The sequence below is a fragment of the Syngnathoides biaculeatus genome, chromosome 21, assembly GCF_019802595.1.
Source record: "Syngnathoides biaculeatus isolate LvHL_M chromosome 21, ASM1980259v1, whole genome shotgun sequence".
NCBI lineage: Eukaryota > Metazoa > Chordata > Actinopteri > Syngnathiformes > Syngnathidae > Syngnathoides > Syngnathoides biaculeatus.
Genome location: NC_084660.1, coordinates 6,167,670 through 6,195,371, shown reverse-complemented (window position 1 = coordinate 6,195,371; position 27,702 = coordinate 6,167,670). Strand labels below are relative to the sequence as shown.

General features: G+C 45.6%; 2 protein-coding genes across 7 annotated transcripts; both read right to left on the bottom strand.

The window, feature by feature from the left end:
- Positions 1-265: 265 nt before the first annotated feature.
- On the bottom strand, positions 266-16,320 carry LOC133494872 (ankyrin-2-like). Of its 6 annotated transcripts, XM_061809109.1 has the most exons (32): positions 16,270-16,320; positions 16,062-16,160; positions 15,611-15,994; positions 15,231-15,329; positions 14,905-15,003; positions 14,397-14,594; positions 14,095-14,193; positions 13,924-14,022; positions 13,725-13,823; positions 13,533-13,631; positions 13,373-13,445; positions 12,898-13,039; positions 12,550-12,631; positions 12,366-12,469; positions 11,641-11,676; positions 11,124-11,348; positions 10,867-10,965; positions 10,405-10,559; positions 10,125-10,336; positions 9,430-9,634; positions 9,256-9,352; positions 8,959-9,187; positions 8,636-8,761; positions 8,440-8,562; positions 7,952-7,978; positions 7,840-7,861; positions 2,946-3,020; positions 2,738-2,869; positions 2,408-2,555; positions 2,079-2,121; positions 1,853-1,987; positions 266-1,733 (listed from the first exon to the last, which is right to left on the bottom strand). In XM_061809109.1, the coding sequence occupies exons 1-32, from the start codon at positions 16,315-16,317 to the stop codon at positions 1,671-1,673; spliced, it is 3,876 nt and encodes a 1,291-aa protein (XP_061665093.1). In that variant the 5' UTR covers positions 16,318-16,320; the 3' UTR covers positions 266-1,670. The 6 variants fall into 6 exon arrangements, with proteins under 6 accessions (XP_061665093.1, XP_061665089.1, XP_061665090.1 ...); XM_061809108.1 differs by lacking the exons at positions 11,124-11,348; positions 11,641-11,676; positions 12,366-12,469; ... (11 more) ...; positions 16,062-16,160; positions 16,270-16,320 and adding an exon at positions 3,326-5,392 and having other exon boundaries at positions 267-1,733; positions 10,914-11,111; XM_061809105.1 differs by lacking the exons at positions 8,440-8,562; positions 8,636-8,761; positions 8,959-9,187; ... (19 more) ...; positions 16,062-16,160; positions 16,270-16,320 and adding an exon at positions 3,326-7,399 and having other exon boundaries at positions 7,952-8,065.
- A 2-nt stretch (positions 16,321-16,322) lies between these two features.
- Positions 16,323-27,419, bottom strand: LOC133494953 (ankyrin-2-like). The gene is made up of 12 exons (XM_061809262.1): positions 27,312-27,419; positions 21,307-21,408; positions 20,869-20,967; positions 20,683-20,781; positions 20,488-20,586; positions 20,221-20,406; positions 19,713-19,736; positions 17,858-17,956; positions 17,485-17,583; positions 16,999-17,097; positions 16,447-16,644; positions 16,323-16,343 (listed from the first exon to the last, which is right to left on the bottom strand). The coding sequence occupies exons 1-12, from the start codon at positions 27,390-27,392 to the stop codon at positions 16,323-16,325; spliced, it is 1,206 nt and encodes a 401-aa protein (XP_061665246.1). The 5' UTR covers positions 27,393-27,419.
- Positions 27,420-27,702: the final 283 nt, after the last annotated feature.

Sequence of the window (27,702 nt, the reverse complement as noted above, 5' to 3'; positions counted from 1 at the left end):
TCGAAGAAGGAAGACACAACAGTACCAGCAGACTACCGGGCCGACCTCAACTCGGCGCGTGAGCGGTCGTGGACCGGACGGTCGCTACGGTGAAAAGCAAGGGGAAAAAAAAAAGGTGAGTCAAAGCAAAACATCGACATTAGACTTACAAATATATATATGAGCCACTTTGACAAGACCCAGTCCAAGAATGTTCATCCCCCACCATCACTAAAAGCTCTGAAACTGAATCATACAAGAACAATTTGGGGCCCCAACCGATAATAGTTGTGAAACTTTTTTTTGCAGATGTATTATGTAGGACTTGATGTTATGCATATTTCAAAGAAATGTACACCAATGTACTACTGTGTTTTACCATTGACACTGTCTGATATGTCTCAAAAAAATCCTTGGCATCGCTTGTCGGCACCCAACAGTAAAATCTGTTATACATTCAGGAAGTTTGCATGTTCTGAAAAAGCAATCAGAGGTGCTGAAACAAGATTTGATTGATTTCTTACCAAAATTACAATTTTTGAATGCTGGGGTCTTTATAAGTGGACCTCTCCGTCCTGTAAGATTTGGTGATGAACTTTCTCGATGCGCCGTCAATTAAATAAGTGGTTGAGCGAAGTGTGTACTGCGCTATCCGTGAGTGCCATTGACAATTTCTCCAGTTTTTGGGAGCGCAGAGCACTGGACGCAGCAATCAGTCCAGAATCTGCTCTTATCAAAGTGTTAAATGACATAAGATTGAGTACTGTCTTAGAAAATGTGTCAGTTTTTGTCTTGTTGGATCTCAGTGGGGCTTTTGAGTCCGTAGATCTCAATATACTGCGAAACGCGTCGGACTAAAAGGAACGGTCATGTAAAATGCGTTGAGTTACCTTGTGTATGAAATGCACGTTACATTGAAATTTGCTTTGCTTTTGAATAAAACTTAAGCATCCCCAAAAAAATCCATTTTTTTGTAAACACCCCTCAAAACTACAGCTATTCTGGTAAAATTGGCATTCCGTGGTACCAGCTTTTCCCTCATTAAATTTTAAAACTAAACTTTTTTTTTTTTTTTTTTTCCTGATTTTATTTTAATTTTTTTTTCAATAAAATTCTGGCTTTTGTTTTCCCCCACCCCAAAATGATAACTCTCTTCAACCCAGTGTTCTGAGTAGCAGCCTCCGATTTTTGTCGAGGAATTTATTCACAAACACAAGTGTGCGAACAATTGCGCACTTTGACAGCTCGTCATCAGTCCCGACACTTTTCTCCCCGACGCATTTTTGAGGAGCTGCGACGACGTTACAGTGGACTCCACGAATCTACCAAAAGAAAAACATTTGGCACGCACACAGATCAGCCGTGACGACACTGGGCAAAGCAGCTGTAAATCAATGAAGCTGCGTGAAGAGGTGGTGGTGATAGCTGATGATCGCCCGTTCCCCGGAGCGGTCGCTTGTACAGTAAACATAACGGGCGAGAGGGTCGCAAGTCTTTGGCCACAAAAGGAGCAAAAGATAAATTACCCCCCCCCCCAAAAAAATAAATAAATAAATAAACAGGACGGAGGAGAATTCCCCAAAGAGAGAAAATAAAGAGCCCGTGGACGAGGAGTAAGATGGAAGCTAAAGGGAAGCAGCTGCTGGGCGCGATGACTTTTCTGGTCTCCCACGCTCATCCCGGCACGCCTGTCAGGGCGCAGCTGCTGTTTTGCGAGAAGGCCGCTCACCCGCCGGACTTGAAGTGTCGGGCGTCTGAGGAGGCAAATTGAGCACAAACGCGCACAAAACCACTATTGTAATATAGTGCAACATGTAAAAGATGATTCAACTGCGGCTTTGTACTCAATTTTTTTTTTTTTTTTTACGCTAACCTTCTCCAAGTGCTCCCTGCTCGTGTCTCGCGACCGCCGTCTGGTCGTCACGGTCGTCTTGACAACCTTGCCGACTTTTCGATCCTTGGCGGGCTCCACCTCGAACCGCGACGACGGCGTGGCACCCGGCCTCTGCTGCTCGGGGGAAAAAAAAAAAAAAAACGAAACCGGGGGAACAGTCAGGACCAAAATAGATGGCTACAATATTAAAAAGCGTTGGACTCGCCTGTTTCACACCTCTTGCTGGTTCCCCAGAAGCTTCAGGCGTGCTTTGATGCGGCAGTAAATAAGAAAATAAGTTGAATAAACGTGTCTATCTTAAAACGTGAACATTTCTTCCGAACATGTGACGCTACCGATGTTGATTAGTCATGTGTTGGGTGAGAGCGGTGTGGTGGAGGGTTGCGCCCGTAGCGCAGGAGTCCTGGTCGGTCTGTCGGCGTTCCTCAACCCAAATGACTTGGCTTCGAGTCAAACTTGCGCGTGATCAACGGTGTCGGAAGTGGGATGTTTTTTTTGGGGAAAAAAAAAGAGCCAATAACCTGGATAGCTCACCATGTTGAGTCCATCTCATTTTGCGGTTCGGGTTTCATTGCGGTGGTGTCCGATGAGCCCTCCTGCGCTGATGGCGTCTCTCTGTTATGGATCAAGTCAACGATGTCCCTGCGGTTGATCTCGCTCAGTCTCTTGATCAGTGTCGTTTCTAGGTCAAAGGTCAACATTCCACGATAACATTCGGAGCATCACTGCTGCTGCTTACTCAAGTAGATTTTTCCAGAGATGTTTACAGGGGAATTTTTCAAAATATTTTTTACTAAAACAGTCCTACTTCTGTAACCTGCCCAAACATAAAAGGTGCGACAAGTTGCACAAGTTGGTCCTGACCTATGGCATCGATTCCCTCTCCCTCGGTCCATAGATCCAAAAGGGCGTAACTTTGGTCTCGCAAGGAATCTGGGTTTTCAGTCCTTATGAAGTTAATCCTCTCCTCACTGAATTCCAGTTCTCGTGCCAACTCTGTGCCAAATTAAAACCGAACAACACTGTCAGCGTCGTACGGCGACGACGTGGAGGAAAAGGAACCGCTACTCGCCTTCCCAGCTGAAGCCCAGGTGGTCAGCAATCACCGACAACGTTTGCTTTTTGCTCTCCGCTCCACCCTGAGCGCCTGTCATGAAGAGCACAGAACAGACTCAGATTTATTTAATTCAATCAGACGATTCGGAAGGGGAAATAAGACCTCCAACTGTGTGACGACATGTTGGTACCGTTCACACACAAATAGACGCAGGGGCTTTCATCTAAAGTTCTGCATGCAGCTACATGGTGCTGACACTCTGTTTACTTAACTAAAAGTACAGATACGAAAAGTAATCACCCTCTCATAAAGTAGTATGTAGACCCGTTCCATCAGCGGTCATATCTGTGTGAAAGGCACAGACTGAGAGTTGCCCGGTTCAGCAGCTGGCATACCTTGACTTTGAGCTCTCCCGTCCACGATCTGCTCCATCTGTGTCTCAACAGCAACGTCATGCAACCGTCCAATAGCAAGGACCTCTCCCAAGGGCAGGGGGTGCATATCGCCGAATGAGTCTCTTTTGAGGACCGACAGATCTATAAGACCCCTCTCGTCCTCGGACGCGTCGTCGTCGTCGTCTTTTTTCTCCTCAGCCAGCCTCTCCACAAGTTTGGCGGCCTCGTCACTGATTTCTTCGAAAGCTCCGGCGGAGTGCTTGCGTGTCTTGCTTTTATCTTTACTGGTTGTTGACGATTGAGAAGAAGATGCGCCACTTTTACCTTTGATGGGCAATCTCGACTGGAAGACTTTTGGTTTTGACTCTCCTTTGTTTGCAGTTGCCCTGATCGAGGCCCCCTCAGAGAGGTTCTTGGTGGACGTCTTAGTCTTGACATCCACGCAAGTGCCTGTGTCCATTTCAGACTTTCTGTGCGTGTCCCTGTTTGACGGCTCTCTGTGTTTTTTGTCTTCAGCAGATTTCCCCAAGGATTCTGATTTGAGAGACTTCGATTTGATAGGAATTCGAGATTTTGCTACAGCGGCAGGAGCCGTTTTATTTTGAACTTGATGGGGTGGCTTGGATTGGGTTTTGAGGGGAACAGTACCAGAAGCGCTTTGCTGGGGCACTTCCGTCAACTTGGGGGTCTGTATCAGTGACTTTGAGTCATCAGGGGAGGAATCTGATGACTCTCTTCCCTGTTCAGCATATATAGATCTAGTTATTGTAGTTTCTGCATTCTCTACGTTCATAATCATTTGATCGGGTGAGCTTGAATCTAAATCGGAGGATGCTCTGTTAATATTGTGATCTGTTTCAGCCATTTGACTTCCTGGATTTGGTTGATCTTTGGCAGCAGGCTTGGCTGAAGCTGAAAGGCCCATTTTGGGGATTTTTGATTTTGCGGATGCCTGATCAACCTCGGTTGCCAACTGAAGCTGTGAGGGTACCGTTTCTTCAGCCTGCTCCTTAATCTTGACCTCAAGTTTTAGATTGAGGCCAACTTCCTGTTGAGCTGCTGACGCCCTGCATTCTTGCTTGCTGTTTTCCAATATGGGCTCCTCGTGTGGGTGTTCACCAATTTGGAAAAAAGCGAAGCCGCCAACATCTTGCTCGCAGCTCCTTTTGGTCATATCAATAGCGCCGCTTCGGGTCATCTCAAAAAGCTTTCCTTCCTGGAAGAGAAAAGGGTTGGGTTCACTTGTTGGTGTGCTCTCCTCAGTTGGCGTTTTACCCGGCGTGGTGTCTGGTGTGCCTGGCAGAGACTGAGAGTCCACCACCAGATTGAGTATCTTCTCATCCTCCACTTTGAGACGAGCTTCAAAATCATTGCCGTTATCCAGCATGGCAGACCACGAGTACGCCGCATCCACCCTCGCCGTGACGCCTTTAGATTCAGTTCTGGGATGTTCTAGTTCATCCTCATCTGTATCATCATAGATACAGAACTGTGGTTTAAAACTTTCCTTTGTTTCACTATGTGTGTCAAGTCCAACCTCCGGCCCAGCTTTGACTTCATCTGTTACGTTACTAGCTGGTGTAAAGTTTGGAAGTCGGGCAACACCGAGCTCTGGCATAATTTCTTTTGACTTCCGTAAACTGTCTTCCTTCTGCTCATCAGTTCTATTTTCTGTGTTTGGGGTTAGAGCTGCTTTGGAATGGCTGCGTGTATCAGCAACAACAGCTGGCGCAACTGTTGGTTGCAGTGCTGTTTTCAGAGTGAGTTTTGATAGGTCTTTCTTGGCTTCCTCCTGGCTCATACGAGCTGTTTGGTTGAGATCTTTTGCGTTGGGGCCATCATGCACACCTGCTGAAAAAGAAGAGTGAACTTTATTATGGGAGAAAACGAGAAGCGGTAACCCCGTTTCCTCAGTGAGTCTTTTCACCCCAAATTTACATTGCGTGTCCCTTGGGAACTCTATGTCCCCTTCCATCTCATCAACCGATTTCATTTTAGCTGTAACTCTTTTCTGAGGTTCACTGCTGTCTGACGTATCGTCTTCTTCTGGGTCTTCGTAGATGACCGCTGGTTTGAATTGGAAAGAGAGGGATGAATGATCAGGATGGTTGGGATTTAAGTCATAACTTACCTCATCGGAACTCGGGGTATCAGGGGAGGGAGGACTCTTACCAGAACTCGTCATCTGTGATGTCAACTCACAACTGTCATCATCAGCACTACCCTCAGGGTCTCGGAAACGCCTACCACGCAATGTATCTTTGAACGCTGCTTCATTAAAGGACTCCGGAGGGATTGGAGATTGACTTGGACGATCTACCTCGAATGTGAATGATGAATGGTTGACAGGACTACTTTCTAAAGAGTCACGAGGGGGAGATTCCTTGGTGGGGCTGGGTTCAATGGAATCTGGGGACTTAATGGAAGAGTTTTCATCTATAGGACTACCTTCGAGTGAGTCTTTGTGGCTTACTGGCAAAGAGTCCTCAGCTAATGGACTGAGAGGATCAGAGTCTTGCTTTAAAAATAACTCCAAGCTTCCATGACACTTATAAAAGGATTTAGAAGTTTGTGAACTCGCTAAGGGCAATGATAGTTCAAAATTGGGGCTGTCGTCGTCATTGAGTTGCTCTACAGTGTTTGAAACAGTATTTTGTTCTGCATCAGATTTAAAACACCTAGGCCTGGTCCTTGCATCAGAGGTGGACTCACTTGGAGTGCTGTCATGTGCAGCCTCGCCGAAAGACACATCGCAGGTCAAGTCAGTAGACAGTTGGTCACCAGGGCCAAGTCCTTGACTTTTACAAGGTATTCCTGTCTTTTCCGTGCCTTGACTTGATATTTCAAACGCTGCGGTGGTTTTTCCTGCTGTTTGTGCTGTTTGTTGTTCATTTTTGGGTGAAAGACAAAGGCTTTCAGGGCTTGAGTCAGGAGTGGCAAGACCTTCATGTTTGCAACTGTCTTCAGAACTCAGATGTGGAGTTCCAGAACTGGCACTTGTCGAGAATGCAGCGGCTCCTTCGTCTTGGTAGTTATCTTCATTGTCACCTTTTTCAAAGTTTCTACTTTTGGTCAGTTCTGACTCTGTGGTGGGCTTCTTTTCCACGTTGCTGAGTGGACAAATCTTAGAATCCAAAGATACTCTTTGTTCTTTGCACACAGATTTTAACAATAGGTTTTCTGACTTTGTGGTATCTTCCAATCTTTGCACTGTGGATGTTTTGGGCTTACACGTCCCCGATTCTCTGTGTGAGGGCTCTTTTTGAAACACTTGCATCAACTCTTTAACTGAGATGCTCTCCTCACGTTTTTCTGATCCAGCTTCAGGCCTTGCTCTATGTTGACGGATTTGTATGAGGTTTGGAGGCAATTTGGCACTGACAGGCAATTGTGAAGGTGTGATTCCTTTTCCCGTTTGCTCTGCCTCTACTTTCTGTTGTAAGGCTTTGACTTTGTCTTTTATCGAGCCAATGGGAGTCTCTTCAACCAGCGGGGACACGGATTGTGACGTATCAGAGATTGTGGAGTGGAGACCTTGTTGCTCATCTTCCTCCTCACTCCCAAGGCGTGTTTGTACTTTGGTTAAAGTGGTGGATTTTGCTTTTGGTGCATCAAGGAGGTGTTCCTTAACATTACTGCTGTCCTTTGTGACTTTAGATCGGGGAGTCCCTCCGTCACCCTTATATGGATGTAAGGCAGGCCCTGGACTTTTCAAGGCTCCATTCATCTGTGCTTCCTCTATCTCACGGTCAGAGAGGACGACCCAATCCTCAGCTTCAGTCTCTTCTGTTGCATCACCTTCATATGTTCCGCTTTGTAGTATTTTACTAACTTTCTCAAGGTCCTCTTTGACTTTCTCAAGGTCCTTTTCCATTAATTCTAACGGCACCCTCGAAACATCGTGCGCTCCTTTCTCAGGACCACTCCCTTCCAGAGAAGGGGATTTCTTCGAAGGATCGGCTGTTAAAATAGCCGTCATTTTGATCAAATCTTGTTTCATCTCAGACACCTCTACTAGTAGGTCGGGTTGTCGAATTAGCTCAGAGTTTCGGACTGACGTCGCCATTTCTTCATCTTCCGTGCCGTGGATGATGAATTGAGAAGTTAAAATAATCAAATAAAATGAAAAATTCAAATGAAAGGGGACAAACATTTGAGAATTTGGTCAGAGGGAAATGTATCAGTGGTATAGTATTTAAATTTTCTTTCAATTAACATCTGAACTTTGGGGAATGGACAAAAAAAGTTTTAAATACCAAAAGACAAAAGGAAAAAAAGGGAACGATGTGCATGCTAGCAAAATGTTGGGGGTGTGAGTGGTGTATGGAAAAGAGGTTTAAAAGAAAATAAAAGCACGATTACAGGTGAGTGCACGTGTTTGATTAATGCGAGATGCAAGTGAAGGCGACGAGATGCACAAAGGGGCAACGGAAGTTGAAGTACGTGTGCATGCATTAATCTTTGCTGTCATCTGTTGTTCAACCCAATGAAAAAAAAAAAAAAAAGTAGCTTACATCTCTGCTGTGTTGTGTTGGCCTAAGGAAAAGATACAAAAAAAGGGATAAATCAATATTTCATATGCCAGCGCTGATGCGATACAGACTGATAAGAACTAGCTGTCTTTACCTCTTCATCTTGATCCGAATCAGACTCCTTTTTTCCCCAAAGCAACGAAGCAGGAAGAGGGAGAGAGACAAAAAGTGCATTTTTGTATTTTTTTCAGCGACTGTAAGGCTTTCGTTCCTGAAAATCAATACAATCAACAACAACAACAAAAAAAATGGTTTTAGGACTGGGCAATGGCATGCAAAGAATATTGGCATATACAGTAGTTGATGTAAGAAACTGAGAAGAAGGAACCCCCCTGTTTTTTTTTTTTCTTCCCACTTTCACTGGCTCACGTGACATTACCCTAAAAAATAAATGGCTTGGTGTTTTGCATGTGCCTACGTGGAAATCCACAACACAGGCAATTATGAACGATTTTTCCGAGGCGTCAATTACTCGCAAGTTGCGGCAGGGCTGGAGCTGTTAAAGATCTCTTCTTCTTACGTCTCTGTTCTTTAAAAGTTGAGCCATTCTACTTCATTTTAGTTTTAAAAGTTTGTCCTCACCTTGCAGTAGGACGGCAGGGTGATGTTGAGGTTGCATATGGCGTTGTGGGCGAGTAACCTGTGACTCCGGGGCTCCTTCAGAAAACACAAACGGCCGCAAAGCTCCTGGGTGTTGTCTCTGATCTGCAAAACGCCAGCAGGTCACTCAAATCTATTTTGTGTATTTGATCGAGTGAATGTAGAAAAGAAGGCTTACTTTGATGAAAAGCGTTAGTCGGTTCTCCTTGAAGGCAAAAAAGCTGAAGTGATGATGCTGGCCACTTTTGGTGAGGGGAACAAAGTTTCCACAGCAGTCTGCGTAGATGGGTTTTCCTTCTAGAACCTAAAAAAAGTACAGAAAGTAGCAAAAGTACCTAAGTCAAAGTACATATACTCATCTAAAATTGAAGTTCTCATTTTGCCAAAAAGTACAAACTTACAGATACTATTTTCAAATATTAGAAGTAAAAATAAAAAGTCATCCTTTTGAGAGGGAAAAAAAATTCTCAAGTTGAGTACAGATACAGTACGTGATCCTACCTCGACATCTCGACTGCGGGCCACCTCCGTGAAGTTCTCTTGCTGCTCCAACGTTTTGTCAGTCTTGTCATCGGTCATGCAGAAACAGCGCAGGTGGCCCTCGACGGGGTCGGGGGTTTTGGCAAAGATGACAAACTTAGCCATGTAAGGCACACAGATGATCTCCCGGTAGACTTGAGAGGAGAAATTGACAGATTCCTGGACTTGCCGGCAGTCTATTAGCCAAAATCTAGAAAGATTCAAACAATTTCAGGTTAGGGACACCTCAAATCCATTGACTTCGACCAAATCTATTACCTGGCAGAAACGTTTGTCGTGAAGGAGACACGGTCACTGTCAAATGTTAAAGGAGTGGTTCCTGTTATGTCCTCCCATTGGGCTGGTGTTGTTCCACCTGGAAAAAAGGATCCAGACTGCCTGTCCAATAAAACTGAACATTTGATTGCGGTTGGCCAACGAGTTTTGTTTTACCTGTGATACTGCAAAGCAAGCGTAAGGTTGGGGTGTCCAATCCTATACCGTGAAGGACTGGGTCAGAGTTGCCTTTCGGGACCGGGATTGTCACGGTAATTGGTTTATGAAACTTCCTTCGGCGGGGCTCCAAAGTAACGATGGGGCTGAAGCTGGACTTGTTTCCCAGAGCTCTCCTGACGATATCCAAACTCACTGGCTGGGCCTTGGACAAGAGACCACTGGAATCAAATTATTTTTTTAGCGACTGAACCCTGGAATCGGAGACGATTGAGTGACGTCAGGAGCGTTTTAGTCTCCGTGTAAGCGTCTGGGAGTGCGTTACAGCCTCCGGCAGCTCCTTGCGAGGGTTCTCATGATGTATTTGTTTGACCGTTTGTTGCGTTCGATAAATGTCTGAAAGTGAATTGGTGATTGGAGTTTTCCTAGCCCACACAGAAGAGCATTACTATCCTTCAATTGCCTTTTTAAAAAAATTATTTTTAGATTTAATTCAAGAAGCCTCGCCCCTCCTTCCCATCTCCCTTCCTCTGGCCATAGGAGGAACACCCAAAAACTCAGATTCAAGGACTCCAACACGCTACACACTGAATGGCTGCAACCTTTTAAAGGCGAAGTATTCTCAGACAACTTCTTTTCAAGCACCATGCGATATTGTCTTCACACATGAGAAGCTGCAAACCAATGGCATTTACCTGCAGGCCCACCCTGATCCTTTTCGTGAGGGCCCCTTCAGGAAAAACAGCTTGCACTTGGGGCACAACTGTACTGCTCAGGACGCCTCCTTCTGGACCAATCAGAATACCGTCTTGCCTAATACGTGACACGACTGCAAAGTATTGTGGGAGATCTCTGGTGATGATGCGGCAAATGCGCTTCTTTTGGAGCTCCTCCTGAGAGTCCAGCTCTGATAGACAACAAAAAGGTTTTACTGACAGTTGCATTGCTTTCAGGATTACACTTGAGGAGACTGACCTTCATCCATGCTGTTGAGGATCTGGTTGAGTTCTTCCTGGGTGTGTTCACAGTGATGCTCCTTCCAGCTCTCTCCCGTCTCACTCCTCAAGATGACGAGCTCCCGCTCGCCCCCGCGCAGTGCAGCAAAGTGGGGCACCTCCAAAATTACGGGACTAGATGGAGGAACAGCAAGTTTTTAGAAATGCAAGGCACGCCAGACTGAACGCTCTTGCAATCGTCGATTTAGTAATTTTTGTGCTACAAACCGACATGAAACTGTGAAATCGAAATGGAAGGCATCGAAGCACAACCCATCTGACAACATTACCCAAGGGTTTTCGGGTGAAATTTGAGTACAGTGTACTCCCTAACTTTTTACGAGTACTACACGGACACAAAAACGATCAAGAAAATATGCAATAAGCAAGAAAGCATTGTTGCGTCTGCACAATTTCTTTCTTCTCTTTTCTTGCAGCGTACCCAAGGAAATTTGTCCCTGGCGGGCCAAGCTGGAGGATTCTGCTCACCAAACTCTCGCCTTCGTTGAGAGGTGGCGGGGCACTGGGGAGGTGGAGCTTACTGTGACATTCATGTTCCAATGCGCAGCATTTATTGAAAAAAAAGAAAGAGGCACACATTTGAGTCAGGATGCAATGTGGAGGTTCAATCCAATTTTGGACAACTAATCGAATTCAGGAGTAAGTGAAAGCGGGTGCAGGGGGATTCTGCGTCCTTACCCAAGAAGCTGGCCTCCAAACGGTGCCACCTCAATAAATCTGCCGGCGGGACCCTCGCCTTCAACAATGGGGGGCATGCTAGCCAGCCGGTGCCTTTTCACCAGCCTGCAGGTCACTCGTGTGGGAGCGCTGCACTTCCCGGGAGGGATGATGATGCGGAGGCCATTTTGGCGGCAGCCCTGCATGGAGCCGCCCCTTGCGTCCACCATGAAGCTAACCAGGAAGCTGAGATGAACAGGAGAGGAAAGAGTTTAATACTTTAATATCCAACATAGCCTATTGGACCTTAACTGACATTTTTACTTGGATCGGGTGTCAATGAGATCTGATGACCCATCTTGCCTTCGTAGGCTTTTATTAAAACAGCGGTATTCGAAAGAGAAACAAAACCTAACACCCACAATAATGCAGTCAGTGTGAGGTCAAAGTAGGTGCATGACGAACGTTCCCGAGGAGAGTAGGAGTTGGGGGGGGGGGGGAAGGAATGGAATGGCTGAATCAAGGCATGCAAGATCACCTGCTGTGGTCCTTATCTCGGCATGGAGAAGAACGGCTAAAACGTTCAGAGAGAGAAGAAGGAGACTGTCAAAATAAATTAAGCTCCAACCTCATGGCCAGTAAAAGTAACCCTGACAAATACTTGGCTACTCTCAAATCCTCCTGTAGAACATAACTAAAAATATTTACTAAATAAACACACCTCTCAGCTTTTTCTGGAATGACTTAAACGGTGCCCAAACAGCCTGATACTTCTGAAGTGCCATGACGGCAGGGGAGTTTCTAAGGTTGGGTTGGCCACCATTTCATAACTGGCTGGCATGACCGTGAACAGCAGCAGTTGAAGTCAGAAATGCAGGTGAGGCTCCTTGTGGGGCGAAATTAGGATGGCCCAACTTCTCAAGACGATGCAGGAGAATGCTCCGGATCACTATTGGTAGTTGTGATCAGCTGGCTGGCTGTATGACATAAAGTACATTAAGGGTCTTGGTCCCAACCCCCTGTGGGTATCGGAGTCGCACTCTACTGGTCTTTTGCTTTCGCTTTGTGCAATTTTCGAAGAAGTTCATTTATTTCAAATCAATTATTTTGACTTGAGACTGGTTGAGAGAAAGTGAACTCTAGAAGAAGACTGTTGTGCCAATACAGGAAAGGTAATAAGATCGATCTGTAGTTATTCTTATGGGGGCAAGGTATCCCACTTCTGACACCAAGCAGACATTTGTTTATAATGACTACACATACCCAGAGTGGAGTGGACTGGAGGATAAAGCGATGTTGTCTAGATTCTCTGTGCCCCAACTCAGTCTGTATGAGTCTCTCTCATTTTCCCTTGAAAGTGATGACATCTGGGGTAAAACAAAAAAAAAAAATGTTGACTTGACACAGCAAGAATTGTGCCACAACCCAGTTTTTTTTCGATGTGTACCTGACAGGCGAGCATTTCATCCATCGCACTTTCCTGTTTGTGGTAGTAGCTTTGGCGTGTGGGGGTGAATGACCGTTCTGAACTGTATCAAAAATAATCGAACAATAAAGCTGCGTAAGTTCCAGTTGCATTTGTGCAAGTTGTAAATAAGTTCAAGTACCAAGTTACTGTGGGGAAAAATCAAGCAACTCAGTTGAGTCGTCACCAGATTTTAAGTCAGCCCAGTCCAGTCATGACTTGGATTAGGCAAGTCACAAATCTCTCTGACTCGCGAGTCAAGTCATCAGACTCGAGCCAAGTCATGTGATAAACCGTCAGTGTGCAACAGTTCAATGATTTTCGCTTTACCTGCCAGTGTGCGCCCCCTCGTTGCCGAAGCAGAGGTAGTTCATGTTATCCAGATACTGTCCTGGCAGTGAATCATCTCCGAGCTCTCTGAGGTCTTCAGCTCTTAAATATTCTCCTCCATCACCCGTCATGGTGTCATCGCCTTCGCAGTGGGAGAGTTAGGGTGGATTCATGAGCAAACGCACGATACTGTAACCCCCCCCTCCTTTTTTTTTTTTTTTTTTAAGCTGGGGCTATGTTTCAGACCCACCCGCAATAAGTGAAAACATGTGCTGTATAGAGTATAAATAATAATAAGCAAAGCTAGGGTCTTTTTTTTGCAGCAGTGACAAATGTATATTGACGATCGACTCATCTACCAGCGTAGAAAGCATTGCAGTAAGTTAGTCTTGTGCAAAAAAACATGAAAAATGAGGGATGCCAACCATGTGAAACGTGTGGAATGAAAATGAAGGCAGAGATTTTTGCGACTCACCTTCTTCGTCTGAGACATCCAGTACTTCAGTCATTGTTTCTGGCACGTTTAGTTTATGTTTCTCCGTCACCGTCTGTTAGAGGTGGCGGGGGATTTGATTTTCTTTTTCAAAATCTGATTTGTAACACGATCAGATTTGCAATTGGATAGTGTAACGTACCGTCGTGGTGGTGGTGATTTCCTCCGTGACGACCTTTAGCGTGTCCACAACAGAGATGTAGCCCAGCCTTCGAGCAATACCGAGAGCAGTGTTTCCATTCTGGGCAAAAAAAAAAAACAAAACAAAACCCCCAAAAACTCATTAAAATGTACTTTATGTGCGTTTTGTGAATGTGTGTATGTGAGAACTTACCACCGTGACAGCGTTTGGCTTGGCCCCGTACTGCAAAAGTATGTTGATGATGTGCGTGTTGCCCTGCTGGGCCGCCTGGTGAAGAGGGCTGTAGCCGTTCTGTGGAAGACGTGAATTTGAAGTTCCATCCAAACTGTCAACCGGTTTATATCGCAGCGCTAAACACAGTGAAGAGAACAAGTTAGTATGGATTTTATACCTTGGTCTTTACCGTCACACTGGCGCCGTTTTGAAGAAGGAAATTGACCATCTTGGTGTTTCCATAGTGACACGCAACAATTAGTGGAGTGTAGCCCAGCTGCAAAACAAGCGCAACATTGTCTTTGACTGTTACAAACTTCAGGTTGAATATGTAGCAAGTTTTTTTTACTTTGGTCTGCTGGTTGAGATTGGCTGCATTTGTGGCAAGGATCTCTGCGACAGCGACTTTATCATTTTGTGCTGCCAAATGAAGGGCGGTAAGGCCGCACTGAAGCAAAGACCAGAACATACAAAGGTTAATTCACTGTACTGTGATCCTACTTCAAATGAGAACTGACAAAAAAACAAGTTAGTATGCCAACGTATAAAAAGAACGCAAGTGAAAAACAGAACATGTTTTTGGCAGGGGATTGTACCATTTTAAATGGAGCAAACCCGAACAGTTAGTTTGAACGAAAGCTTATACAATACCTTCGTGGGTGTATTGACATGAGCTCCCTGACTCAGGAGCAGCGCAGCCATGTCAGCGTGGCCCTCCTCCGAAGCCAAATGGAGCGGCGTGACACCTTGTTTGGTTAGGACGTTGGTCTGGGCCCCATAATTCAGCAGAACTGTCGCAATGTCTATCTGGTTTTTCTTTGCCACAATGTGGAGAGGCGTGTAGCCATTCTGCAACGTGACGACATGAGCCAGAACTTGGAATGCAAAGTTGGCCGCAACGTACACCTTCACTTAGCTGAGCTGACCAGAGGTGGGAGACTCTAGTCGTACTATTCCTCATCAAGACTGTATGACTCGACTTCCAACTTATTCAACCCAAGCAACGACTTAAATTTGCTCGCTTGAAATGTAGTAGTGACTCCACTTGCTTGGTTTTTGCCACACGCTTATCAAGACTTGCGTTCCGACTCTGTATCTCCATCTGATTAAGTTTCAGCTATCAGAAATCAAAGCAGAGGGCTGGAAGTTGAACTCTCACCTTGACAGTCGTGTGGGGGGATGCTCCCTTGTCCAGGAGCAAAAGCGCCACCTTCTGGTTGTCATAATGTGCTGCAACGTGGAGTGGAGTAAGGCCATTCTAGAACGGAAAATCAGAAATTTACTGAAATGTATTTAATCCCCCACTTCCCGATTCCCAATTTCATTATAAAATTTTTTTTCCTTGGAAAAAGACTATTTTTCCTGAAATATTGAAGAGGTTATTTATATAAAATGAGAATTTTCATGTCATTGTAGAGCTAGGTGATCTGGCCTGATGATAAAATCTCAGAATTCTACATGAGGCTTATAATTTTCAGTGCCAACCTTCCCTGCAGAATCAGGCGGCGCACAACGCTGCAGCAGAAGTTTGGCCACATCGAGGCTCCCGTACTTTGAGGCAACATGAAGGGGCGTAAATCCTTTCTGGAAAATATACCAAAAGACCATAAAATGATTACTTGCAGAGCGTCCACAATGTGCACTGACAAATGTACAAGTGACAGGCTGTGCATTTGGTCGCACCACAGATGCAGATGGTTAAATGTCGTGGAAGTTGAATTTGAAATCTTCATTGCTTTTAAGTGCAAGGACCAGCACTCGGGATTGTGGAGGTGCTGGTCACATACAACGGATGTACGGCATCGACAAAAGCCTATCTCGGGTGTTTTTTATTTGTAAACAATGCCATGGGTTCCTCCACGGACCTTGGTCGCCAGCGAGTGCGATGCGCCCGCCTCCAGCAGAACGGAGGCGGTCTCCACTTGCCCCTCCTTGGCGGCAATGTGAAGCGGAGTGTAGCCGTTGGCTGTGGCCGCATCAGGGTGCGCCATGTGTTGCAGCAGTAGCTGGACTATCTCGGTTTTCCCCAGCCGGGCAGCGATGTGGAGCGGGGTCTGGTCTTCCTGCACACGAAGGATGTCATCGTAACACCGCACCTTCCTGTCATACTTAGGACGCGTCTTCCCTAAAATAACTGAACCGGTACTCACCCGAGCCCTGGCGTCTACCATTGCTCCGTTCCTCAGCAGACATCGAACCACCTCCACCTGACCGGCCCTGGCCGCCATGTGTAACGCGGTTTCGCCACGCTGCGCGGCATGGTTCACATGTTACGTCATTGCGCTCATGAAGCCAGAGTAAGACACGTCCACTCACAATGTTGCTCCTGTCTGGTGAAGCTCCGTTTTGCAGCAGCAGCAGAACTATGTTGAGGTGTCCCATGAAGGCCGCTACGTGGATGGGCGTCAAACCGGACTGCAAAAACAAGGTGGAAGACAACACTGACGACATCCCAGTTGGTGCACCAACTCTCCCTTGGATAAACGGAATACGCTTGAATAAACGGTATTATTCCATGAAGTACCTCTGTAACAGCCTGGATTGAGGCTCCATATTTCACCAGCAACTCCATGACTTTCACCCGGTTCTTCTTACAGGCTATGTGTAATGGAGTAAAGCCATTCTACGGAATGATAAAGCATTTTTTTCTCCATATCATCTCAAATGACAAAACAAACAAAACCGTAGCAAGTTGTGGTACCAATGCCCGCGCGTTTGGGTTGGCCCTCTTGTCCAAAAGAAGTTTGGTCACTCTGTAGTGGCCGCAGTGGGCGGCAACGTGCAAAGCCGTCAGGTAGTCCAAAGTCACGTCGCCGATGGGCGCCTTGTGCTGCAGAAGGTGTTTGACGCAATCCACGTGATCGCCTTGTGCCGCCATGTGGAGGGGAGACAGGCCATTCTGGAGGAAATCCAAACTTTTCATTTTTGAAATGTTACACCTTGATTCTCATAAAGTCAGATTGTCACAAATGTATACTTAATCTCCTCCCCACTCTCATGCAAATGACATTTTCTGCAGAGTATGACTACTAAGAAACTATAGTAATTTCTGGCCGGTGGAATATATGTGCCGAGGAAGTGACTTTTACCGGTCCGGCCCTGTTAGCGCTGCGCTAGCGTGTTACTGGCGTGTCTCAGTGATTTTTACCAGTTTTGTTTTTTTTTTCTTGTTAGCGTGGCGCAACCTTGCCCCAATTGGGTTCGGGACGGTAGCGTTTGTGTCAGTTGTACTACGAATCAGTCAAAACAATACCTTGGTCCTGGCAAGCAACGGCGCTCCTCTCTCCAGGAGGAGCTCGACGGCCGTGTCGTGTCCGCTCCGAGCCGCGCAGTGGAGCGGGGTCAGGCCATCCTTTCATTTGGAGGAAAAAACACGTAAATTGAGAGGAATAAAGAAAATGTATTGGTTGAATAAATAATTGCCAAGGGTTCGGTGGTACAACTGACTCCCCGCGGGGACTTTGATGGGGTGGTTTTCAGGTCATGGGACCATGGACATGGATCCGGACCATGGATTGTCTTCTGGAATTTGCGGTAGATGACAAATCTAACGTATCTCTCCCTTGGGGAGGAAAGAGTCGGCCTCTGAATCGAGGCCTTCGGCATAACGACTTAATGAAATACCTTAATGGATAGCGGGCACTGCCATGGGATTTAATGCACTCTCACAATCATAATGACTTGTTTAACTGAGAGACAGACGCAGATACTGAGTGAGGCACTTCCTCAAAGCGCTCACCCTTGTTTTAGCATCTATCTGAGAGCCACGATCCAGCAGCAGGCAAACCATGTTGGTGTTGCCTCGCTTAGATGCCACGTGAAGGGGAGTGATGCCGTTCTGTAAGAGAGAGAAACCGCAGCGTTAAAGAAGCCTTTTAAGTCGATGAGTCGGAATGATTGTGAATTCTAAAAAGTCAAAGTATTATTCTGTTATATGAAGGGCAACAGGATGATATGCAAGTTAATTGTGCCTTCTGCCATCGGGTGGAAGACTTTTTCATTGTTTTGGCTGTCACGATACGTCACTGGCATCGGTACATTAAAGGTACCTCAGTTGAAAAATTTGAATTATCAGAGCAGCGGTTTGGAATCATTTGCTGTGTTGACCTCACCCTGGCGAGAAAGTCGACTGCAGCCCCTCGGTTGAGTAGGAGCGTGGCAACGTTGACGTTTCCATAGTGGGCAGCAATATGCAGTGGCGTGAATCCACTCTAGAACGCGGGCATGAGGGAGAAAGGCCGAGAGAAAAGAGCTTTGCTCACGTGCATGCGTGCGTTCCAATCAAAACATGATCGGGTATGAAAAGTAGGAAGCGGAATCAAATCACAGTTCATGCAGGCTGTCTGTCACAATCACGTCAAAGCGGGGGGTGGGAAACATTGCAGGGAGGAACGATATCGGTGCGGGCAAGCGATTGGACAGATCGGCACAAAATCCACAGGGTTAAATCATAAAATGGAAATATTGTGGCTCCCCTCAGAAATTGTATGAACGCTGAGGAATAACACTGGTCAGAAGTAAAAGAGTACTTGCCGTCTACGTGGAACGCAGATTCAGTTTGGCACAGAAATCCAAAGCTGTTCAGTGATTGTTGGCGTGTTTTAGACCCGTCCAGTTTGCTTTTTCAGTTATTCAAGACAAAACCGAAGGCGGCAAGACCTACAGTCAGTCTTTTCATGAAAACTGCTCAACTCAACTCCACATGTGCTCATGTTTTAGCGTAGACCTCCGCCAAGCCCAAACTGTGTAGCAAATTCCTGGATTTGCACTTTCATCCAGATCATCTCAGCATTTATACAATCAATCTTTTTTTTTTTTTTTTTTTTAATGCATAAACCAAAATAAATATGTTGACTTTACGTCATCACGAAATTAGCATTAGTAATGAGAATTACTGTCGGAAATGTTAGCTTGCACAGCAGGTTTGAGTAGTTGTGAAATATCTCCCTTACCTTGCCATTCTGTAAGTATTGGTCCGATTTAATGTGAAAAAGTTGTTTACAAAAAGTGCGCAGAATTTTAGTGACGAATGTGATGCTTTCAAAACGTTGCACAGTCAACAAATACACAGCGGTGTCAAATGAAGGGTACATGCAAGTGAGACAGCTGATCCGGAACCCGTGTATCGAAGGAGGGTTGCCAAGACTAACTAAAACCGATTTGGAACCGAGACAAATTGTAAGCGTACAATACGTGGAAATAAAATGCTGTTAAAATAATAATGTTGTGGATGTGCTCATACACCACCGGTGCCAAACCAAAGGCCCCCGATAAGGGTTGAATTTTGAAGGACTATAACCTATTATGGAGATTACATTACTGGTGAGTACGTTTAGTTTTAAGAAAATCCCGAGGCGTATATAATTGAAATACTTTTTTGAGCTAAATGTTTGTTGTGAAAGGAAAAATATGGGTGTCAAAATTTTGATTGATACAAACTCCAACACTGTTTAAAATCAATAGCTCCCTCAGATTATTTTACTGCAAGTGTAGCAATACGTTGTTGAAGTATCCCAAATTTGATTTCCTCAACTGAAACCCAAATTCCGTCTTTCTTGACCTAGTTTGGATGCCGACGACGACAACTGTTGGTTGATTTCAATTTTGGCAACCCTCAGTTCTGCAGATTTGAGATTAGAAAGCATGCAACAATGTAAAATGACACGAGTATATTAAGGGTTGTCCCCCCCCCCCAAAAAAAAATATATATTTACTGACAATCAACTTAACTGCACAACAAAAAAAAATATTTGGGGAAAAAGAATAAATAAGAAAAAGAAGACGGAAAACTGGTCATGCAGCGGAGGCCAAGACTACACCCCCCCCCAAAAAAAAAAAAAAAAAACTGGTGAACTGCAAACTAAAATGATATTATTAAATACAGAGCTATGGAATGTGGCTGAAAATAAATAAGGCTATGAGGCAGTCCAAAAAGCAGGGGAAACAAAACAAAAAGCCACCGTATACCTCAGTAGTTCTATTGACCATCATCTGAAGCAGGGGGACATGTTGGAGGAAAACATCAGTGTTGGTGTGACTTCAGCCCAGTGAGCTTGGAAATGGTGGCGTTTTTGTGAAAGAGGAAAAAGTGTGACAGTGCCTTTTATAGAGGGGAACTTTCACGAAAATTCTCACCGACGGCAACAATAACCGCGCCAAGTCAGCCGGGTTGATGAAGCGAACACAAAGGATGTTTTACGGTTCTTTTCGTACTTGCGTGACTGTTAAGAACGCTAAATGAAACGTGTGTACAGTTAATAGGTTTTACGAGCGTAACAGCTTGTAAACCCTTTTTAAACGCATTGTAAACTTGTTTGAAGACAAACGGGTTGAAACCAATGTCCCGGGGGTGCCTTAAGAAGCATTGCAAAAGAGAATCTGGAAGGAATTCAACTTGGCACCACTGCAAGCTGTTTTCAACAGTATTTATAGGAAAAGGGGGGAAAAAGAGGAAAAGCCGGCCCCACTGACACACCTTGGACTGGACATCCGCGTTGTGGTCATTCTGGAGAAGCAGCGCTGCCGATTTGGTGTCGTCTTTGCGGGCCGCGATATGCAAGGCGGGCAACCGGACCTTGCCTTTAGTGTCGTTCTCCAGTAGGATTGAAACCACTTGGTTGTGGCCTTGCTGAAGGGCAATGGCCAGTGGGGTGAAGCCGTCCTGTCAGCCATCAACCAGAGAAGTAGTGCAATGAGCAAAAGCAAGGAACCGAGGACACTCTATTTTTTGGTGTCCCTTCACCTCCGTGGCAGTACTTTGGTTGCCTCCGTTCTCCAGAAGGTATCGCACCACTTCCAAGTGATTTTCCTGGGCAGCCATGTAGAGAGGAGTGAATCCATTCTGCAAGTAAACAAACAAACAAACAAACAATCCGGCGTTACGAACCAACCGCAGGCCTCACCGAAAAAAGGACAGACCCGGGTCCGGATGACTCACCTGAGACTGCGTGTTGATGTCGGCACCTTGTTTGACCAGAATCTTCACCACTTCGGCCTGACCAGCTAAAGAGGAGATGTGCAGAGCAGTGTTGCCTTTCTAAATTCACCGTAAAAAAAAAGCGCACATTGGTGAGTTGACGACGGTCATCGGTTTCTCGTTCAAGACGAAAATGATGACTCCTACCTTTGTTGCGGAATTCAATGCAACTCCCCTTTCCAGCAGCTCCTGCACAAGATCTACATGGCCTTCCTTGGCTGCCAGGTGGAGTGCATTAAGTCCATTCTGTTAAAGGTACCAAAAGATCATTATTTCGAGGTCTCTTCAACCTTCTTTCGGGTTTCTAGGTATAAAGAATTTGCATACAAAGTGAAATTTGGGGCCACAACCTACTCGTTGTCATTCCTGGATTGTTGGGTGAACAAATGGAACGCACCTTCTGTTGAACTTAATACATAGTTAAGTCATCTTCCGAAGGTGCGCTCCATTTGCTCGTCCTGGTGTGCCAATTTGACGAAAATAAACGTACAAATTGGTATTTTGTGTGCACGTTATACCAACGGCATATAACAATATTTTACTTTGTCGTCACACTTGCGAGATGGCACGTTTGTCTTTTCCTACCTGATTGCTGGTGTTGATGTCGACGCCCCCTTTCAGATATTCCAACACCTTGTCGACGTTCCCTGCTCTGGCCGCACGCAGGAAGCTTGTGTTGCTGTCGGACTGCAACAGAAACGCACAGACTGGAAGCTTCCTCCGAGTAAAATACAGTCGATGGCTCCATTTTGCCGATCATAATCAAAGTACAGGCTTAACGTTGAGGTTTTGCCTTTCAAGTGTGTGCTAATATTAGCGTAGTGATCCCTTTCAAGTGCATCAATCCTGAACCAAAAAAAAAAAAAAAAAAACCTCAGTGACTGCAGCAGTCTGTTTTTGCAGTATTACCGTCACGATTTCAGAAGGTGGAAGGAAATAGTCAGCGCAGTACAGATTAGGTGTGGGAATTGCATCGGAGTGTGACTGAAAGGTAACAGGTGGCTACGCAGCTTCAGTTTACCTTTTGCAGTCTAGTGGAAGGAACAGCATTGAATTGTTCTGCCTGTCACTTATCAAGAGGGAGTAATATCGTTAAAAGGAATAAAAGTCAAATATTCTGCCGTGACCCACATTTTTTTCTGGCGACCCCTCCTCAGACTGAAGCCCCTGAACATCTGGAAGGTCTTCAGTAAATCCCCGTGAACCACAGTCAGCCACTCCTCGGGGCTGACATTTGCCAACGAGCAGCCAAACACAAGTCACAAATCGTCAGGGAGCTAAATCGGAGATCAACGCCTGCAATTTTTTGGCAACAAATCCGGCGTGGAGCCAATCTCTTGATCGGCTATGCGGTTAGAAAATGGATGGCGGGACAGGCGGAATCAAATATTTACAGTCAAAGACAGAAACATTTACTGCATGTGATTTGAGAAACGTTCTTTTCCTTTTAGTTGTCATAGCAATAGCCGCAGTGGAATTTCTTTTGAGCTGCAGGGTGCTGTAGTGCCACAACAGACAGATTATAAAAAATTTTAATCCAGGATTTGGTCAATCCTAGTCCAACATCGTAGAGGGCTACGTACTCAGAAACTGTCTGAATTGACACCAGTTGGGGAGCAGCTTTCCTTTTACACCGCAAGAAAGGAAAAAGTCCTAAAACCAATCAACTTCAGATAAATGATCTACGAGTCGGATTGGAAAATCTGACTCGATTCAGTTTGAAGCTCTCTGAACAAATAGACCACAAGAAATAACGTTTTAAAACTGGATACGGTGTACATACATCCAGCAATCCAAATTCAACCATGTGACACAAGAAATGAGAAAGCTGTTGATTGAATTGAGGTGAGAGGTGGGAGCTGAGATTAAAATCTCCAGGACTATTTCCGCCTAAATTACATCATCCAAGCGGCGGCTCGGGATTAGATGGCCAAAACGCTGCTCGGGTGGGGGTTGAGGGGCGTGTCACATGCAGATCAAGACTGACCGCCACTCCGCTGACCAAAACTCTCGTTCTTCATAATTTAGCCATTTGTTCTGGTACTACATTAATGTAGTCTGTGCTCCCTTTTATGGACAGTAATAACTGTGTTATGACAACACGGAGATGCGCTGATTTACATTTACAGCCCAACATTCATTCTGTGACATTATATTCATTTATTCCCAAGAGTCTCCGCCTTTTCATTTCCTAGTGTTGTTCTTGGTCGCACCGCTTCCAATATTGCATGTTAGATTCTTCCCCCCGCCCCCCCAAATCAGATTTCAGCCTGCGTGTCTCTGACTTCAGAGTCAGTTAGGATGGCCCTTGTTTGTATTAGCAATGGGACCGTCCAGATTTCAGGTTTGCATCACAATCAGAATTGTTTTCACTATATAATTGGTTGGTCAAAGCAAAACTGCAAAAACATGATTGTACAGCATTGATAGTTTTCCAAATTGCAATATGATAATGGTGGTACAAAGATGTAGCTACCAGGTACCAAATGCAAAGCCTGCCACTGCCAATACTCTTTGTAGAGTATCAAATTTGTGTAGGGAGAGCAAACACCCCACCCAGATTTTATTTTTAGGGGTTTCACAGTGGCAATGAGTTCGGTGTTTGTTGGAAACTGACGGATTGAGGAATTAGATTAAGGCAAGTCACAACAGCCGCAGGGACAAAAGGTGTCAGACCTGATTTCATTCATTGCTGACACTCAAACTAAACATAGGGGATGGAAATGTCGGGCTTTTTTGGCCCTCAGAGTTGCGAAGACGAGAAGAACAACAAAGAATCTTTCCTTAAAACGTGCCAGAGATGCCTGTCATTTCTCCGGCGGATTCAGTTGTTGAGTCACTTGATTTTTGGAAGCGACAATTTCCCATCGAGATCCATACCACAGTATTTGGAATCATGGCCAGTGGCTCATGGAAGAAGCTAACGTGGGAAGGAGTCTGCACCCTCAACTCCAGTGCTCCGGATGTGAGACAAATCCACAAGATCGAGTTTAAAGTTCTTTGCTGACAAGCAGTTGGTTCTGGGAGTGAGGCACATAAAGCCAGCGGACGTTACCGGTGGATGTTCTTCTCTGAGCGACTATATTTATCAATTCGCCTATTGCCATCTATTTCTGTAGAACCTATCTTCACCTGTTCATTAAAAAAAAAAAAAAAAAAAAGATTTTTGTGCTTTTTCTGTGATACCGTATGATTCCACAAGATGGTGCCTAAGCCCGGGCTAATAGGGATGTAGTAATTGGTGTCAAGAAAGTCTGTTAAAGTGATTAATCTCTTTTGAGATCTGAATATCTTTATGTTGGGGAGGAATTTATCAATTTTTTTAGTGGTTATTTAGCATTTAAACTAGATCATGACTGCATTGTAGGAGGAGCATCAATTAGTCGCAGTTTTCACTATTTGCAACGGGGCCTCGTCCACCATAAATGTCTGACAAAACCTTTTTCAGGCAGGTTTTCACCAACATTTTGAACGAATCCCACCCGGGGGGGAGACTTGACACAGAGCATTCGACCGATTGCTCGTCTTTTTCTCTTGTGTATGATGAAGATGATGATGAAGGCGTGGATGACAGGACGTACGATGAAGTAACCCCCCCCCCCCCCTGCCCCCAAACAAGAAGCTGGGAAGAATGACTCCCCAGTACCTTGCGTTTTCGTTCCGCCTGCTCTCGGGAACGCCGTCTTCTCTCCTTGGCTTTTTCGAGAGCCTTCAGGTCTGCAGGTGGATCCATCTCAGACCTGGCCTTCTTAATGTGGGCGGCGGCGTGCGCCATGGCTGCCCGCTAACGGTTTCCGCGCTCGGACGAGAAGGAATACACCTGACAACTGTCACAAGTCCTGCCGTTCGGCTGCGAACGGAGCCCACTTCACGCAGGTTAGGAAAAAGTGACGGAGTGGGAAGGGGGCGGGGGGGGGGCTCCACCCTAAGGCTTCAAAGCAACACGCGCGGCCGCGAAGGCTCCCAGAATCCCTCCCGATTCCATGTGCCAACACTTCTCGTGTCGTGCACGAGAGAGGGAGAGCGAGAGAGCTGATGGGATTACAGTCGCTCGACTGGTGGGGGAGGATGCGAGGAAAACATGCGAGAAGAGGGAGGGAGGGAGGGAGAGCATCTGCAATGGTCCACACACGGGAAGTACCATCTTTGCAAATAGAGGGGGTGCATTGTGGAATCCAACACTACCCATTTTAAAGGCCCTGAGCATATTACATCAATATGGCAACACGACATTGCAGGATTAAATCGAAACAGGTTATTTGTTTTATTTAAATGGGGGCAGACAAACTGGCCCAAAGATGGACGCTTCAGCCCAAAATGGCAGATCCTTTGTGTCTTTTAGCGATTTTAATCCTAGTCTTGAATGGGTCTAACGTATATTTTGGGGGATGTGGAGGGAAACCCGTGGCACAGCAACTCTACCCAGAGTCGGTCCCAGATCCCTCGACTGTGAGGCAGAGGTGCGTTCGGCCTTTCCATACAATGGCGCCACCTTATGTCAGAATTTCAGCATCACACTTGAAGGGGATTATAAAGTGACCTGATCAGATTTGTAAACATAGGAAGAATTCTTGGGCGGACGCACACTTTGAAACGAGAAAGTCGTCTTTCGCTTCTTTACGCAATGTCCCAAAGTGAACGAAATAAAATGTGGAAACAAATAATAACTGTGGACACATTCCAGATGCACTGCATTGAGGGCACCTCGCATTTGCAACCGGTGGAAAGAGCCATTGGGAGGCCGTTGCGCGAAAGGTGCCAATAAGACACCCCAGACGTGAAAACAGCACTGCCAGACGTTCGCCGGGAGGCACCCCGAATCCCGCTGACAAACGCGACCAAGTACAAGAACAAGCACCAAAGGAACCGAGGTGAGGGACGGCGAGTTTCTCCACACACACACACACACGAGTGAAATTGGAATCGCCCTAACTTTCTGGGAGCAGCACATTCAAATCTGTCCGAAACAAGTTTTCATAAATGGAAAAAAATGCTACTGCTTGTTTGCACCATCTTGCCTTTATTCAACGATGGAAAGAACCAAAGATTTTCCTTATGCCTTGAATGGCGCTGTGTGAATAATCTTGCCTTACCTGGCCCGAGTCCCCAACCACCATGCCTGCTTTCACAGTTGTACCCAAATGCGTGGGGTGGGTGCAATTAAAAAAAAAAAACAAAAACAATCAAATGTGGCTTTGCTCTGGGAATATCCAAGACAAGAAAGAGGAATTGTGCATCATTTGCACGCATATGTTTGTAAGATGTGTAAAAGCGAGAAGAAGCTTAAGCGCAGGACAGTCCTGCTGACTGCGTGGATTAGCGGTATTAACACCGACCGTAGGGCTAACTTGCACACAAACACACATACGGACATGAGCAAACCAAGGGTTGTGCGGGTTCTTACAGGGGATTAGGTGGCCCGAAGGCATTTTCTAGTGGCCTAGAAACAAGTTGACGCAATGAAAAGGTAAAGGTGAAATACACCTACGATACTTAGTACTGGACTTGTACGGTCTTGACTGAAATCAGCCGTGCCAACAGCAACGGCTTGGTGCTGTGTAATGGAGCCCAATGTAAATGAAATGTACTCAAAAATCAAAAAATAAAACAATTATAACGATGACTTTTTAGGAATTTACTTTATTCCTAAATGACTTTTGTGGGGTATAATCAATAATTGAAGACTCAGACTTGAATTCATCTGAGAGACTGTTTACATGCTGCTCTTTTGGTTAGCAACAGCGTCAGTGACCGAGATTACTCCACAGCCTATGGCAGGTGCATGGTGAAGGATAAAAAAAAAAAAAAATCGTCAGAAAAGTTGAGTGGTCTTCAACAGGCCAAGGTCAAAAACCAAGAATTCAACAGAAGGCAATTCAGCAGATCAATCAGTCCGAAGCCAAAACTCTACTAACTACCATAACCAGTTACTTTAACCCCTAACTCTCCCCCTCATAATCAACGCAACCTCCACAAATCATACAGTACATGAATGCAAATCTAATTCGAATAAATCGTAATTAACCTGAGCCCCCAACCCTCAGCTCACCTTAAACCTCACAATCATAAATGAATCCCAACACTAAACCGTCTTAATCATCCGTTCAGCAGAACCTCAAACTCCAACCTTCACAATCATATCGATGCAAAATCTAAATCCAACACACCCCACGGCCCCGTCAACCGTATTCCAGCATTGGATGTGGCCCACACTGCGTTTCCAAAAACAAATGACACCACTAGGAAGTCTTCAATAATTTACCCGACCAAATCATCATTAGCATGAATCGTTTTTTTTTTCCCCCTTGTACTTAGTCGGACCCTACTATAACCAAAAATGGATGTTTATTAAAAGCATGTTTTGGTTGTTGTTGTTGTTTTCCCACCAACCCAACGCATCCCTTGTGCAATCCGGCTGTGGAACCAGACAACACAAAGAGGGAGCCGGGACCCACCCTGTCATGTGAGAGGCGCCTCCTACTACTACTCGCCAAGGCACCTCAGAGGTGAGGTGCGCACAACAATGAAAAGCGCACCCAGGAGACCCCCCCCCCCCAACAAAAAATGCCAATTTAGACACATTCATTTACCTTCTTTGGTTTCTTCCTCCTTTGTCCCAAACCATTGAGGCGATCGCTGGGGTCCAGTCTGTAGTGGTAGTCCTCACTCATTTCTGACCCACCCTACAAAAAAACAAAACACCCTCTATTTTTGCTCGTTTTGTTTGCATCCACACCTAGCCGTACCCCCCCCCCCCTTCCTCCCCATTCAGCAGAACATACCCGTATGGTGTCAAAGTCTGGTCAGTCTGCGAAGACGGCGTGGACAAAGCGCACAACCAGAGGGTGGAGTGTGCTTGTAAGGGGGGGGGGGCAAGGCGAGGTGGGAGGGGGTGTTGGAGGAGGGAACACAATGGTGTTGCCATGGTAGCAGATGTCACCAGTGTTTTTCTAGAAACCTCGCCCCAGTATCAAAACAAGC

Bases quoted from the DNA above. Each gene is read 5' to 3' on its own strand.
- LOC133494872 (XM_061809104.1), bottom strand. From the start codon at position 7,478: ATGTTTGTCCCCTTTCATTTGAATTTTTCATTTTATTTGATTATTTTA. The intron at 2,556-2,737 runs GTCAGGACCAAC...CCTTTGACCTAG, and splicing joins AGAGGGAATCGATGCCATAG to AAACGACACTGATCAAGAGA. The intron at 1,734-1,852 runs GTTAGCGTAAAA...TTGCCTCCTCAG, and splicing joins GCAGGGAGCACTTGGAGAAG to ACGCCCGACACTTCAAGTCC.
- LOC133494953 (XM_061809262.1), bottom strand. From the start codon at position 27,392: ATGAGTGAGGACTACCACTACAGACTGGACCCCAGCGATCGCCTCAAT. The intron at 20,968-21,306 runs GTAGGAAAAGAC...TACCTTTAACAG, and splicing joins ACATCAACACCAGCAATCAG to AATGGACTTAATGCACTCCA. The intron at 16,645-16,998 runs GTATTGTTTTGA...GATTTCCTCCAG, and splicing joins CGTTGCTTGCCAGGACCAAG to AATGGCCTGTCTCCCCTCCA.